This window comes from Ictidomys tridecemlineatus, chromosome 9 (genome assembly GCF_052094955.1).
Source record: "Ictidomys tridecemlineatus isolate mIctTri1 chromosome 9, mIctTri1.hap1, whole genome shotgun sequence".
NCBI classification, from domain to species: domain Eukaryota; kingdom Metazoa; phylum Chordata; class Mammalia; order Rodentia; family Sciuridae; genus Ictidomys; species Ictidomys tridecemlineatus.
In genome coordinates this window covers 130,202,910-130,218,626 of record NC_135485.1, presented here as the reverse complement: position 1 = coordinate 130,218,626, position 15,717 = coordinate 130,202,910, and the positions used below count along the sequence as shown (strand labels likewise).

Genomic DNA, 15,717 nt, shown 5'->3' with positions numbered 1-15,717 from the left:
ACTGGGGAAATTTTCAGTGTCTCTGGAAAGGAAATTTTTGATTAAAAAAAATAGAGAGAGAATTCCCAGTTTAAAAGGAAGAGAGTGAGAGCATATGTTGGTCAAATGAGGAAAACATATGCAGAGTCTCAGAGCAGTTGCTTTTTACTTTCATGCTAGAGATGCCATATTTAGATGTGACCATTTGGATATGGTCAGCAAATGTTTGCTTTTTTTCCTTTTCTCTCCAGAGGAGTACCAATGACCACTGAAGCCTGAGTAAAGCATACTTTCGTAAGTTCTTCTCTGAGTTCAAGGTCTGAAGGTTCATCGTCTCTCTTTACTGAAGCCAAATCTGGACCCACCTTAAGTCAGGTGGAGTTGCGGATTTGGAGGGAGGTCTTCTTTAAAAAATTTTTTTAAATTAGTTGTTGATGGATCTTTATTTCATTTGTTGATTGATATGCAGTGCTGAGAATCGAACCCAGTGCTTCACACCTACTGGGCAAGAACTCTCCCACTGAGCTACCCCCCAGCCCTAGAGGAGGGTCTTTAATGCAGTTCCTGTCCTGGAGCAGTTCCCAGCAGTCTTAGGCACAGTGTGGAAAGGACTTTGAGTCTGAACTGGGTTTTTTAAAGGAAAGAAAGATATTATTGGTAGTCCCTAGAATTTAAGGAAAAAAAAAAAAGTATGTTGGTTCTTGTGAACATGCTTCTTGTGAACATGTTCTAATGCTGAGTCCCGTCTGTGGTCAGAGGAAGGGAGCCTTGGGCAGACCACAGCCCAGAGTTGCAGGAGGTGAGCAGCCAGACTCTTGGGGTTCTCAAGCATCATACACACAGGATTCTCCTCATAGCAGGTGTCACTTTTCTTGGACCGTGCTGTTTGGGGGAATAAATGATACTGATTACGATTGTCTGAAACTTAGATTTTGAACAGTTTGTAAATATGTCATAGTAGATATTATATACAAGTATTATAGCTCTCATTTTTATCTTCCACGTCGCCACTCTGAGTTACTGTAGATATGCTTAATTTCTTTCTTTTCTTTTGGGGAGCGGGGAAAGATACCAGGGATTGAACTTAGGGACACTCAACCACTGAGCCGCATCCCCAGCCCTATTTTGTATTTTATTTAGAGACAGGGTCTCACTGAGCTGCTTAGTGCCTCCCTTTTAGTGAGGCTGACTTTGAACTCACAAGCCTCCCGAGTCACTGGGATTATAGGCCTGTACCACTGTGCCTGGCGATATGCTTAATTTCTATAAAAACATACAATTTTTAAGATACTTTAATTATACAGAATTAGTTGGCAGTAAATCCCTATGGATAATTTTCTTTGTATTTTGTGCAGTTCTCAAGATTTTTTTCCTCTTTGTTTATGATAACTTCTAACATTTTTTATTTTCCTTTGTCTAAAATCATCCAGTTTTGTGTGTACTTTTCTCTGATCTTCTGTCTGCTTGATGCTTGCTGGGACATGAGGCCATATAAGAAATATAAACCCTTGCCAAATGTTCTCATTCATTTTATGCCACTTTGTCTATACTGTAAAAGACAATATTTTCCTAGTTGGTACACTATTAGCTAAAAATCAAAGCAGGATGCAAATATCCTGTTGTTCTAGTAATGCCCACAGAAGGCCCAGCCTTCATAATAAAAGATGAAAAAGAGAAGCTCTGTGGTGTTTGCTCTTGCACAAGCTCATTTATGAAGGAGGAGCATCCTACACACACGATTTCCTGGAACATATATACATTCATGATTTCCTTTGGGCCTTTAGTGCTCAGAGCCTGCCACAGCTTCCTGTTTCTGAGGACCGAGTGGATGGGAAACCATCGTGCTGATTTACCTGGGAACTGCTGCAGGAGCACAGAAAATCCAACCACTAACGCATTGTCCTAAGGCACAAAACTCATACGTTGGGACCTGTACGTGCCATGTGTCACTCCATTGTCATGACAGTGAAGTCAAGGCAGAGCTGTACAACAATTTTCCAAAACCAAGTGTGCCCCTTCCCTCTCCACCTAAGTGTTCCCACAGAAACAACTGGTTGAATACCAACTCAGGTGTTGATCTGTGGCCTGGTGGGAGGCAGATAGGACCCTCAGGTTAGCTAATGTGATGGTCAGCTTTTTGTCACTGTGACAAAATGCCTGAGGAAATCAACTTAAAGAAGGAGAGATTTATTTTGATTCACAGTTTCAGAGGTGGCAGTCCATGGTTGTTTGGTCCCATCGCTATGGGCCCTTAGTGGGGCAGAACATCATGGCAGGGAAGGTGTGGTGGAGTAGAGCAGCTCACTTCAGGGCAGTCATAGAGCACAGAGATAGAAAGAGAAGAAGGGGCTTATGAGAAAATATACCCTTCAAAGATATGCCCCTGGTGATCTTCCTCCAACCAGGCCCTGTCTCCTAATTCCCCACTTGATAGCACCACAGGCTGGTGACCAAGGCTTTAGCACATGACCTCCAGGAACATTCCAGATCCAAACTATAGCAGATAAGGTGAGGAACGTTTGATAAAAAGACCACACAAATGGAGGGCATGGTGAGAATACAAGTAGGATGGTTGGCCAGGGCCAGTAGCTCTGCCTGAAGAGGAAGAGGAAGAAGAAGGCATGTTGTCAGACCACAGGTGATAGATGGCCATGTAGAAATGGCTGCCTGTGGAAGCTGAGGTCTCTGTCACGGTACAGGGACATCATTGAGAGCATACAGGGTTGCAGCCAGGAATCAGTCCCCTGACCGCAGGCTCCTCTCCTGATTTCCTGCTCTTGGCCAAGCGCATCTGAAACCCAGAGAACCAGGGTGGATGCATTCCTTCGAGTTCAATCTGCCTGGGCTCAGAGCAGGGTAGGAGTTGGGGCCAAGTGGATCTGGAGGGGAAAGTGGAAACTGCCCAGCACAGATGTCCTGTGGAATGGGGCATCCTGATCAGCCCCACTCCTATTGAAGAACTCATTTCTATGAAGAATCATTGAATTGAAAATTTTTGAAGTGACCCATGTTAAGACGTAAAAATACTTGAAGTGACCCACATTTGAAGTACCATAGGCAGTTGCCATCCCTTCCATACTGACCGGGACTTGTTCTCAGTGCTGGATACTGAGCTGTGAACAAGACAAACCGTCTGCCCTGGTGAAATTCACATCCTGGTAGATGAAGACTGCCATTGAGCAACCAGATACGTAATGTGATGTCTGCTGGTGATAACTGCTGAAACCGATGGCATCTAACGGGGGTCACAAGAGAAAACTGTGGTTTAAGTTGGGCTTCAATTCATTGTGAGTCAACCATGGGATGCAGTTGCCAAAAAGCCCAATTCCATCTCACACTGGCTGCACAGCGTGCCCAGCCTCACACAGGTCAGCCTGCTTTCTTACCATCGAGCCAGACCTGGAGTATGCATGTACATTTTGGAGAGACATTGACTAACCAGAACTTGTTTAGGGGATGTCCCCAGGATAGCCACTTAAGTAGTTGAAGAAAGCCATCGCCTCCTCACAGAACTGTTTTCTAAGCAAACCCTCCTGGATTTTGTCAACAGTTGCTCACAAGGCAGGATTTTAATACTCTTAACCATCCCAGTCTTTCTCCAGATAATTAATTTCCTCTTAAAATGCTGCTCCCGGAGTTTAAGTCGTTTTTCCAGATGTGGTTTCCATGTGGGTAAAGCCTGCTTGCCTGTTTCTTCCCCTGATCTGGTTATTTCATTTTCGTAACAAAACAAAAACCCAAACAGCTGTGTGGCTTCTGATCCTCACTGCTCAAGTTCTGCAAAGCAAGGTCTGTTCGTTCGACTTCCTTGTACACTTAAATATAGCACCCAACATCTGTCCATTAACAATGTGATGTCACTGCCACCCGGGCAGCATTCTGTACCACGGTCCTGTTCCTGTTGTCTTCATATCGCTTTGTGTCACCTGCAATATTTATTAGCACATTCTTGAACTTCATCTATATAATTAATATAATTGCGTAATTAAAAAAGAAAAATGACACCAGACCATTCCTTCAGACAAAAGCAGCTCAATAATCTAGCCCCTCCTAGGGAAGCGTTGCAAAGAAGGCTGAACAACTGTCTATGTCCTCCACGGCACATGTCTTCATTGGACCCAGATGTTATCAAGAAATATAAATGCATTCCGTTCGTGGCATTTCCATCAAAAACCATATAAGGATAATGTGACATTTGAAGTACAGCAGGCAATTGCCATCCCCCCAATCCTAAATCTTTACCTTCTGTCTCTTAGAAAGCCAAGGTAGAGTTTTGTTTGACTTGTTCCCAAGCCTGCCCGTCGGTGGTTTATCCAGTTTTGTATTTATTCTTTCCATCTTTCCTGGCACCTCTGCCTTGGTGGAGAGAACTGTGGCTAGGGTTGCAGTGTGGCGACAGTTTAAAGAGATCTTCATTCCCCCTTTTCAGGATGGGCCTCCGTTTCCAGTTCTGATCAAATCTGGACCATAGAGGTCAAGGTGGATAGTTCTGCCTTCTGCCTTCTGTGAAAGTGAGATCACCTTCCCAACGAGTCTTTATTTTTCTTCTGTAAAAGCTTAAAAGAAAGTGGGAGAAGGGAACCATGTGTCACGGTGGCTGCTGCCGCTCTTGGCTAGTTCTGGGCTCTCTCTGGCCTTCCCGACTTTCCTGTGGGGAGTGAACTCTTGCCCTTAGTGATGTGCCCAAAGCTTTAGGACATGTTTTGGGTTTGGGGTTTGATCTGGGAGCTCCCTGTAAGACTGTAGTGTTTTCTTTTAGACACCTCCTTATTTATGGGCCAGAGTCAAGACACAGAGAGAGTATTGACCTTATTCTGTCTGGGAGTATTTCTGTTTTCCAAGGTTGGCATCCTGTTATTTTATAGAATTTTCTAGATTAAATATGTAACATCTTAACTCTGCCTGCCCAAAGGCCCAAGAGCCCACTTTGCTGGGAATGTGATATTCACCTACAGACTTACAGAAGCAGCCTCTTGCCTTGTACCGACGTGTGCAAGGGGTGGTCATGGCAGACCTCTGAAGTCAGTGTCACGTGGGGTGTGTATTGGCTGTGAGTACCAGACACATGCTTATGCTGATTGGAGGATCCCTGCATTCGCCAAGATTTTTAAAAAAGAAGCTGTTTAACAATTTCTCTTGCTTTTTGTGTGCCGCAGAGAAAAGGCTAAATCCCATCTGGTGTACACTATTGTGGGAATCTTAGACTTTCGATTCATAAACAGAGTATGTTCGGGCTTTCTAGATCTGCCATTTGCTTGAGTATGTTTTGTGTGGATTTCATACCAAGTGCCTTACTTCTTTACTTTGACTGTAACTGATTTTTAGTTGACTAAAACTGTAGCAGTTAGGGCTGGGGTGTAGCTCAGTGGTAGTGCTTCCCTGGCACGCACGAGTCCCTGGGTTCCAGCCCTAGCACCACAAGAAAACAAAACAAAACAAGTAGTAGCTGTCATGCTTATGTTTACTCTCTGTGTGGGGTTTATGTGGGCATCATTGTCCAACTGAGGTTGCTTCATAAGGACTGCACGATCGTCATGGCTCTGGTGGATGATTGTCTTGGTTTTTACAGTTCTCCTGGGGGAATTCACTTTCAGAAATGTCTCGGTTTGGAGGAAAAATAGTATGCCTCTCCTGGATGTGTCCCAGTGTATCCTAGAAAGCAAGCGACTCTCTCTGTGCAGTCGTTGCTTTGACTGCTAAACCTTCCATACCCACCTTTCCCTACGAAAAGAACCCAGAAGAGCTCAAGTGCTGTCAGGATGCCGTCAGCTTCTGAGGGGCGTTTGATGATATCCTCTTGTGAAGGATGGAGGTGATGTTTGTGGCAGAGGAACATTGTCCTTGTGGCAGGTTGAAAATACATTTCACTGTGACCCAGCTTTTCAACTGAATTTAAAAATCTGCCAGAGAAGACTCCTTACTAATATCTGCTGATTAAATGCTATTTTGATTCCTTTTAAAAAAAGGCAAACCTGTGGACTTCTGTAAGCTCCACTGCTTCTGGCTCTCCGAGCGCCGGCACTGAGAGGTGCAGAAATCCATCTTGTCTCCTTTGCTAGATGGCACTGCCTGCAAGGCAGGAACCCATGCTGTTCCTTTGGCCTCTGAGCAGTGATCACTCAGTGATAGGAGATAGTGAAGAACAGGAGCTGAGAATAAGCCCTGTTGCTCTCTGCTTCCCTTTTGGCCTTTGGAGACCCTTAAGTTGGCCCTCTGGGAAAGCAATCCTAGGAAATGGCTTCTGTGGCTTTGGGAACATGGCAGATTGTCTCAGGCTTGATGCTGTGTAGTGGGACTTCTCAACTTCAGCACCTTTGACATTTTTGTCCTGGGTGATTATTTGTTGTGGAGGGCTGCTCTGGGCAGCATCCTTCGTTGGTACCCACCAGATGTCAGTAGCCCCCCCCACACACACACACACCACCACTGTGACAATGTCACCACACATTGCCAGGTGTCTCTAGGGGAAGCAAATAGCCACTCCCAGGCAAGAACTACTAGCATGCATGTGCTCATATCTGGGATAAACGCAGACCAGAGAAACAAGTAGTAGAAATTTGGCTTTGGAAGGGTGTTAGCATCCAAATAGTGGGTTATATCCTGTGGCCCCTCTTCATCCCCACTCCAACGTGGACCATGGCTTCACCTGAAGAAACTTTGGCCCAGAGGAATTAGTGAATATAAAAAAGAAAAAAAATATATAAGAATCTGAGGTGATTCTGTGTGGGGACTGCAGGATTTCTTTCTTTTTTTTTTTTTTAAGTTTGTTTACAGATTGCAAACTTGTATCTAATTTCATTTAACTCAAAATAAGAAAACAAGCATATAGATATAGGTAAATGAGTGGATAGTTATTAGTAGCCCAGAGGAACTAATGTCCAGCATCACTGACAAAGAATTCAGGATGTACTGTGCATGTTTTTCAGATTTAAAGGAATGAGGCAAACTCACCAGAAGGTGACTGGATGCTTGGTACAGCCTGTGGAGCCCTACGGACTTCATGTTGGAACTATTTTAAGTACATGTATCAAGAAAGTGACAGAGAAGGGTATTTAAAGTAACAGTAATCTGCCTGTTTCAAAAAAAATGACTTGCTTTCTATTTCTAGAAAACAGAGATAATGATAATAGAGAAATCTGAGCTGGGCTCTTTCTACAGTAGGCTGTTATGTTTTATAAGGGCATTTTTGTATCTTGCCAAGATTTCTCACAGAAAGGTAAGAACACCCAATTAAATATTAGCTGCTTGTGGTTATTTTAAGACTCATCTCAATAACCAAGGGAATTTGGTTCTCACACTTTGTACCTTTTGATTACAAATAGCTTTAAACAGGTTTATGTTGTCCTTCATCAAAAATTATAGAGGATCGGCAGACTGAGACGCTTGGGGACTGAAATTAGGCAGTTCAGAGCTTCTCATGCATGTAAGCTCTTTTTGTTTTGATCCCTATCATTCTTGGTCTGTCTTTTCAAAGATTCTGCTGGAAGGACTGTCCCTAGGGCACAAGAGAAAATGGCAGGCTACTGAACCACAGGTCCACACAATACCTGCTATTTGAGGTAGAGTGAAATCTGACCGATGTTTTTTCGTGACTTTGGGTGAATAGTGTAATATGTACATTTAGTTGGGTGAGTCTGTCTTGTCTTATTTGGTTTTATTTAAGCTTCATACAGTCACATCATAAATGTTACTGAAACGTTGTAGATCAATCCATTTTTAGTAAGTCAAATAATATGAAAAGCATCAGGAAAATTTATTAGTTGAATACTTAAAACCGTGCTTTGATTTATCTCTGCAAACTGTTTTTTAAATATTAAACTTGACAAAATTAGCGTGTTGGTGACTTGTTGAAAATTAATAACAAAAAACCTGTCACTCTGCTTTTAGTCTTTGAAATCCCTCAGCAGAGAGACATTTTTTTTTCTCAAAACAAATATTTTGAAGAACCTGAGGAAGTTAATTATTCTGGCAAGACGTCCTTTGTGAGCTTTTCAGAACATTGCAATATTATGCTGATTTTTCTAAAAAATGAATTCTGAGTTGAATAACTGTAGGGCTCTGGCAGACACGAGCATGTCAGATGTCTTGGCACTGACTTGGGGCAGAGGGGACTTTCCCACTTCTTTATGTAATCCACCATCATCCTATGCAGGACTTCTGTGACATTTCTTCTGTTGTACTGAAATGCTTAGCTTTTCATGCTTTATATGCGCCTCTCCGTGAAAACAGGCTCTGTGTGTGTCTGTATGTGTTGAACTGAAATGAAAAAGAAAAGTGAAATTCGAGCAATTTCTTAAGTTTGCAGTGGTGATTATTTTTAGTCGAGTTCCTGTGTTTCAAACCATCCCCTTTAAGTCAGTTGATTGGAACTTGGAACGGAGCCCCCAGTAGAAACAATGGTATAGTATATGTGGTGGTGAAGTTTCCAGACCAGCCCTCCAAGAGGATTTAACCCATTATGTGCCTGCCTGCTCTGCAGCACAGGGCAGTGATGTATGTAGCCTATAAACACTGTACAACGATGTTCAACCTACAACCACTTTCAATGCTAGGAATTAAAATGGAAAAGTTTGAAAAACGAATAAGCAGTATATTTTCTTTCTTTTAAAAGGTGGCTTTTTAGGAAAAACAGTTTTAAAGAGACTTGGTGGTGTGGTAGAAGACCGCCCCCACCCCCATACAAGGCAGTTCTGAAGATGTGCTAATTAGCCGTTTGGGCATCTTGGCCAAGTGTGTCAGTGTCTTGAGCCTGTTTCTGCACATGCCATGGGGTTATGGTGAGGATCAGAGCAGAGTTCACGTAGGAAGTGATCTGTAAACTGTAAAGTCCTGTGGAAATGTACTGTCTATGTTCTGGTTCTGATCTCAATCATGCAAATCCCACGACTTTTGTTTTTCTTGACACTCCTTACATTAGTAGCACAACTATTTATGCTTAATAACGCGTAAGGTCCGATGCGGCTCATGGGTCTCAGGCAGTTCCAATCAACTGACTTTAAGGGGATCGTTTGGAACACAGGAACTCATCTAAAAATAATCACCACTGCAAACTTAAGAAATTGCTTGATGGGCTGGAGGTGTGGCTCAGTAGCGAGCGCTTGCCTAGTCAGGCACTGGTTTGATCCTCAGCACCACATAAACATAAATAAATAAAATAAAGGTATTGTGTCCATCTACAACTAAAAAAAAATTTTTTTTTAAAGGCAATCGCTTGAATCTCACTTTTCTTTTTCATATCAGTTCAAGACTGAAATGCATGCGACTGACAACTCACATGGTTGACAGAAACATTTGCATTTGGGGTAGGGTATATTGGAGCTTCCAAAGTCATCTCTCTCTTCCTTCTTTTTTCCTCTTATTTTTCTAATCTCTAATATCTCCTGTTCTTTGCTTGTCTGAGTATGTCTTTCTTAATCAGCTTCTCCAGTTTCAAGTTGCACACTAGGGCTCAAACTTGAAGCCCTGGCCTCCCTCTGACCTTATGTCTCTGGCCTCAGACCAGCTCCACACTGCTGGACCCTGCAGGTGACCAGCTCTTTCGCTCAAGGTCTTATGAGAGATCAAATAGGCTGCCTGACTGAAAGGGCATTTTTATGTGACTTGGCCTAGTGTTAAGCCCTGACGCTGGAGTAAAACTACAAATGCTGTGAGCCGAATCACCCAAGCCCAAGAAGCTTTAAGGGTAGAAATAGTGTTAGGAGAAGAAAGGGCCCCCACTGACCATCGAAGATCAGAGCTTTTCCATTCTTGCCTTATTCACTGGGGTAGGAGGTGGGAGGAAGGTGTGACTACTTGTATTACAACCCACCGAACAAAGAGTCAAATTGAAAAGGTTTTTTACAGAATTACTCTATGTGTCAAAGTTATAAAGTTCAGAGAACAGATAGAATAATAACTAATGTTGGAAGAGGGCTTTGAGGTCTGGAGGTACAGTCTTTTCATGTTGGAGTGGAGAAATGTTAAGCTGCATTAATTGTTTTGCAGTTGTCTCTTGCCTGCCAATCCTCAATCCTTTCACAGGATATCCTGAAGACATCAGTGTCTTGTCACACCCTCTGGTGTCTGAAAGGTTGGCACTGATATTGCACAATTGAGCGCTGAGACCCTAGAATCTGATAGTCTACAAAAACGAGAAATGAAGTTGGAGATAGCCTACAGTACCACCTCTGATTGCTTCCTCCTACCACAGGGAGAATTAGCAGCATATATTAAACAGGGCAATTGATAGGAGCAGTGGAAATAAGAAACGTGGCATAGTTCCTGCTCTTTTGGAGCTGACGGTACAGTATTATGTGACATCATCAGAGGGAGCTCTTTTGGAACATGCATTGAATTGGGTATTAGTTCTGGTTCTGTCTCTTCCATTGAATTTCTTCCACTGATTCTAGTTAGGACTTAGAAAAGGTTGTCTGACTCTTGAGCCTCAGTTTTCTTCTCCATAAAATGAGTAGATTGAGTCTGGAATTCCTCTTATCTGTATATTCTGTGAGTCATAGTCTCATGATACTTTTAAAATTTTAATCATCCTGCTTTTGATCCCTACTACTCCTTTTATTTCTAGATATCCTTGGCCAAGCTGTAAATGCAAATTAATGTATATGCTGATGTGATAGGCAACTTAACAACTCATAGACCCATAGACTAGAGAGATATTTCTTCCATTTTTAAGGCAAAACTACATCCTAAGCTTATATAAAATAACTTGGATTATTATATATCCCAGTAGGTCTGCCTAAAATGGAATATTACTGCTTTTGAAAATTCAAAGACTAGTCAGGCATGGTAGTACATGCCTATAATCCCAGCAACTTCAGAGGCTGAGGCAGGAGAATCTCAAGTTCAAAGCCAGCCTCAGCAATTTAGCAAGGCCCTAAGCAACTTAGTGAGACCCTATCTCAAAATTTAAAAAGGGACTGGGGATGTGGCTCAGTGGTTGGGCACCCCTGGGTTCAATCCCTGGTACCAAGAAGGACAGGAGGAAAAAAAGAAAAAGAAAATTCAAGGACCAAGAGAATAAATTAGAAGATGATTATTATAAAAGAACCTTTGATTCTACAAAGGAATTTAGCTGCCGAATTGCGTTTTTTTTTTATTTTTATTTTTTAAATTGTGAGTTTCTCTAGTGCATTTAAAATGTGATGTGACTTCCAGATAGATGTTTGGTGTGTATAAACCAGAGATACGCAGTTCCATACATTTATAGTCCATAATTCTCTGCAGCAGTGCTGCATGTGTGCACAACAAATATACTTTCTGTTAGCTAATTGGAGAGATTTTCTATGGTTTGAGAGGTTTTTTTTTGTCATCTGTTGGAATTTTACTGACCTGGCTTTGCTCCCTCCCTGTGTTCCTCCCAGTAGTCCAAGCAGCATTCATTTATTAAATGATCAGTTGAAATATGGCAGATCATTTCTAGCTGTTGGATCAGCCACCCATTTGGGGGATGAACCTTTGACTGAGGAGGAAGGATGCTTTCTATAGTGGCAGGGACATAAACCCTGTGCAAATGAATGTAGGTTCAAATGCCAGCACTGCCTTTCACTGGTGTCATGCAAGTTACACAGTCCCTCAGAATCTGTTTTTCATCTGTAACAGGGAATAATCATGGAATTGCTTATATCAAACGACAGGTGAAATGTTTATTGTTTCTGAAGGTGTAACAGAGGAGAGTAGAAGACGTAATGATGCCCTTGCATGGACTGACTGCAGGCTTTGTGAAGACAGCTAACACTTCAGTACGGTATTCCCAGATGTACTGTCCCTGCACAACATACGGTTTCCATAATAGTAGCCTCTTATCATCAAATCCAGGGAGCAGCCACAAGGCAGCAACAGAAGTATAGCCCTGGAGTTGCAGTATCTGCCCCCTTGGGGTATTCAGGCTGTGAATGCTAAGAGCGGCTAGTGTGGGATAGCCTGGGACAGTGGCTCAGCGCTCAGTGTCTGGAGCTAGAACCCTGCTTTCAAGCCAGCCTGCTCTGTGATCTTGAAAAGGTTCTTACTCTTGGTGCTTCGGTTTCCCAATTTGTAAACTGAGGCTAATAGCATGTACTTCCCTGGGTTGCTGGCAGTTGAGCAACCTTTAAGTGTGCAAAGTGCTTGGAACAGTCCCTGGCACTAACACAGCCCAGTGTTCACTCCATTCTGTTGCAGCGGGGATCGTCTTGTTGTTAGAGTTCAGTGCACTCTGGTTTTTAAAAATTGCATGGACTGCAGCCTTTCTAATGACAGCCAATACTTCAGCGGAGGAAACTTGCTCTCAACGGCTCTTGGCCCTCTGCTTTCACAGGAGGTAGCTCTGCTTTTAGAAGCCCGCTCCTGAGTCTTTCATCTCCTACACTGGCCCGGCGTGTCCACTCAGGATGGCTTTTGTTATTAATGTGGAGCGGTTGAAGTCACTGACTTGGGTGGAGGCCAGGCAGCGTTACTGAGGTCATATATCACTTTCCTAGACTCTGGTCATGAGCAGGATGCTGGAAGTCAGAGGTACGGGGAAGCTGCCCCTTTAGGCAGCCCACATGAAAGGTGTGTTTGTTTTCTTCATCATGCTTACATGAATAGATCGCTCAGTAGCTTAGTGGTATTTTTTTTTCTTTTACTCTGTGGTCTTCATGCTGAGCTGCTGTTCTGCTTACTCTCTGGTAGACAGACTAATGTTCCTTTTGTTGAGCATCTTTTCTCCATTGTTGTTTCATTGTTGAAAATCTTATTCTTCATTAAGAAAATATCTATTTAAGGCTGATGGGATTTCTCAATGGAACTGTAGGTTTCTGTAGGTGCTGTATAATATACTGAGGCGTCTGGGGATTTTTCTGTCTAGTTGCTCCCCCTTCTCCTTTTCTTTCTGTAAATGAAATCACATGGTGGAGAAAGTACTCCTGTAAATACCAAGTGAGAGTGCATGTCCCGCCCCCCCTCCCAGCGGTGTAATTGAAGAACATACTCTTATTTTCTGCTCTGCTTTTGTATTTGGGGCGTGGGAAACTATGTTTTTGTTGTTTTGGAAAAAGCAATGGAATTTTATCAGGCGTTGCCCTGAAACTCCCTACCTTCTCTTTTTCCTGAAATATTTCTTTCAAAGTCCTGCGCTGCTCTGTGAACAGGTTCCATCATTTAGAAAGCACCAGAGCTTGGCCAGTTGAGCCCTGTTTGGATGATCTGCTGGCTCCATGAAAGAAGGTATTGTTTGTCAGGGGAAGATAGAGTCTGAGAAATGGCACTTGAGGATCATATGACCTGACCGTTAGTGTGAAGTGTGGGGCAGTGGTTTGTTAGCTCAAACGGTTAAGATTTTTTTTTTCAATATCTGCAAATAAACATGTGGCCTCAGACCCAGTTTTGCCTTGTGGACGGGTAAGGGTGGGGACAAGATAACGTCCTCCAGATTTAAACTGTATTCTGACTTGACTTTCCTAATTTCTGTGGTTTTAAGTAACTCCCGTTGTGAAATAACAGCTGATTCTAGTGGATTTTATTTAGCTGCTGCAAATTTGGGACCTGCATGTACTTTTTGTTAATTTAACAGTTGTTTTCTGCTGTTTTCTCAATTTGAGAGCAGCAATTGTGAATCATAATTCCTAGAAATATTCTTCTGCAATGCCATGCCACAGATGTTTGAGTGCTGCACATTCTTCCCTCTCCATTTTAATGTTAGTTTACTGGAGTTAAAATGTGGATAATAGCTGTGTGTTGTAATGGGCTGGACCCTCTCCCCAGAGACTCTTATTTCCATATGCTACAGTACCCCTCTGATCTTTGTGAAACATCCATCATCAGATCATTAAGACTTGGCAAGCTATTTAATGTGTGAGTCTCTGAGATTTCTGTATATGATTTGGGCATAGAATAGCTTGTCCTATTTCTGCATCCTCTTAAGAAACACATCTAAGGGAGAGGTCTGTGCCTTTAGTGTCATGATATTCTTTACTCCTTGTTCTCTTAAAAATATGTACCGGGACTGTTCACAGTGGTGCATGGTAATCTCAGCCACTCAGGAAGCTGAGGCAGGAGGATTCCCAAGTTTGAAGCCAGTCTGGGCAACTTTTTAAGACCCTGTCTCAAAATAAAAAATAAAAAAGATCAGTAGTGGTATAGGGCTTACCAAGCACGTGCAAGGCCCTGGGCTAAATCTCCTGTATGACAAAATAAATATCCTGTTATGATATATTATAGAAAAATTTTAAATTCTATAAGTATAAAGAAGAAAATGAAAATCTCTTGCTATTCTACCACTCAGAGAAAAAACAGCTATTAAAATGTTGAGATGTTTACTTCCAGATTACTTTTCTATGCATATTTATATATTGTTATTCATTTTGTAAGAACTAGTATAAACTGTTTTGAAACCTGTTTTTTAAACATAAGATAATGTGTTCGCATTTCCCACATTCCAAAATATTCTTTGAAAATGTGATTTTTAAATAGCTGCCTAGTTTTGTATCCATTATGATTTTGCTTAGGAAAAAATGAAAGATATGCCATAAAGTTAGAAAGCCCATTTCAAGAACGTCTCCCTTCCTAATTTGAAAAGTAATTGTTTAAAAGGATGATTGAAAACATGCAAAATTCATGCTTTACTCAACATAGACTACAATGCTTTGCTATACTTCTGTAACAAATGAGTGTTTTCTTTCTATAATCCTTAGTATACTAAAAATTAATTACAATAATTTTAATTGGTTATTATTCATAGCTGTTATTTGTGATATTTTCAAAAAGTCAATTTTTATCTTGTTAAAAAAATCAATTTGAAATACCTTTTTTTCCTTAAAATTTGAAATAAGGTTAATTTTTTTTTTCTAGCTAAATTTTGGGTTCATCCACCATGGCCAGCTGGTAGCATTGGCTCTGCTGTAATTTCAGGGTGAATTTGACTTCCTTGAGCCTCCAGGCTGCATAGGACAGAAGAGGCCATTTCAGTCAGGGTAATGGAGCCAGCTGGTCCCCATGGAGGGTGCCAAGCCCCCAGCAGGGATGGATGCACATTCAACAGACGAGGGGCGACGGCAAATGTCAGTGGTCCACCCTTTCCTGGAGAGAGGAGCTCTGGCCTTCTGCTGGTGGATTTTGCCACTGCTCTTGCAGACTTGCTCAGTCTGGTGTAGTGAGTGTCCAGGCTGCTAGCTCCCAGTGAGCAGGGAGGCAGGAGGTGATGGCACTTGCTGGGGCCAGTTGGCAGCCACTGGGGCTGTCTGATGAAATCCACTTTTGGCATTCTCAGAGTCTTTCAAAGGAATCTGGGTAAGCCCTGTAACCTTGTGCCGTTGGTTCACTTGGCTCTTAGAGGGGAGTAATAATTCAACTGAAGCCATAAGTCACTGGATCTTAGTGGATCTTAGTGGTTTTCAGTTGTGAAAATTGAAACCTAGAATCACAGAACCATCTCTAAATATCACCCTAGTGTTCTGTGGTTTGTTCTTGACTTGAGGGCATTGATCTGGAGAAAAAGATTCTCCTAAGAGTCATATATCCTGAATTTACCTATCTGTGCAACATATGTAGAACAGTACCACTTTAACCTCTCTGAATTTCGTCTGAAAAAAGTGACCACAATAATAGTTGCTTTAAAGACAAGTGAGAGCTTGTGTTTTATAAGAGTGAGGCACAGAGTAAGCCCTTACTGGATATTAGTTACTGTAATAATGATAGATTTAGGCCAAGTCATCTGACCCCACTGTGTGGGTTTGTGATTGATCACTGGGGTTCTTTAGTCCTGGAACAAAGTTATTTTCCTTTCTG

The 15,717-nt window shown here is 42.1% G+C and overlaps 1 protein-coding gene across 7 annotated transcripts in view; it reads left to right on the top strand.

Annotated features, from left to right (window-relative positions):
* Gab1 (GRB2 associated binding protein 1) overlaps window positions 1-15,717 on the top strand; it is a 117,030-nt gene that overhangs the window by 30,234 nt on the left and 71,079 nt on the right. The window contains exon 1 of one of the 7 annotated variants that reach the window (XM_078022074.1): window positions 7,284-7,402. The exons of 5 other annotated variants lie outside the window; for them this stretch is intronic. In XM_078022074.1, coding sequence (XP_077878200.1) covers window positions 7,397-7,402 — 6 coding nt within the window. In that variant the 5' untranslated portion in view covers window positions 7,284-7,396. One more of the 7 variants, XM_078022075.1, reaches the window with a different exon arrangement.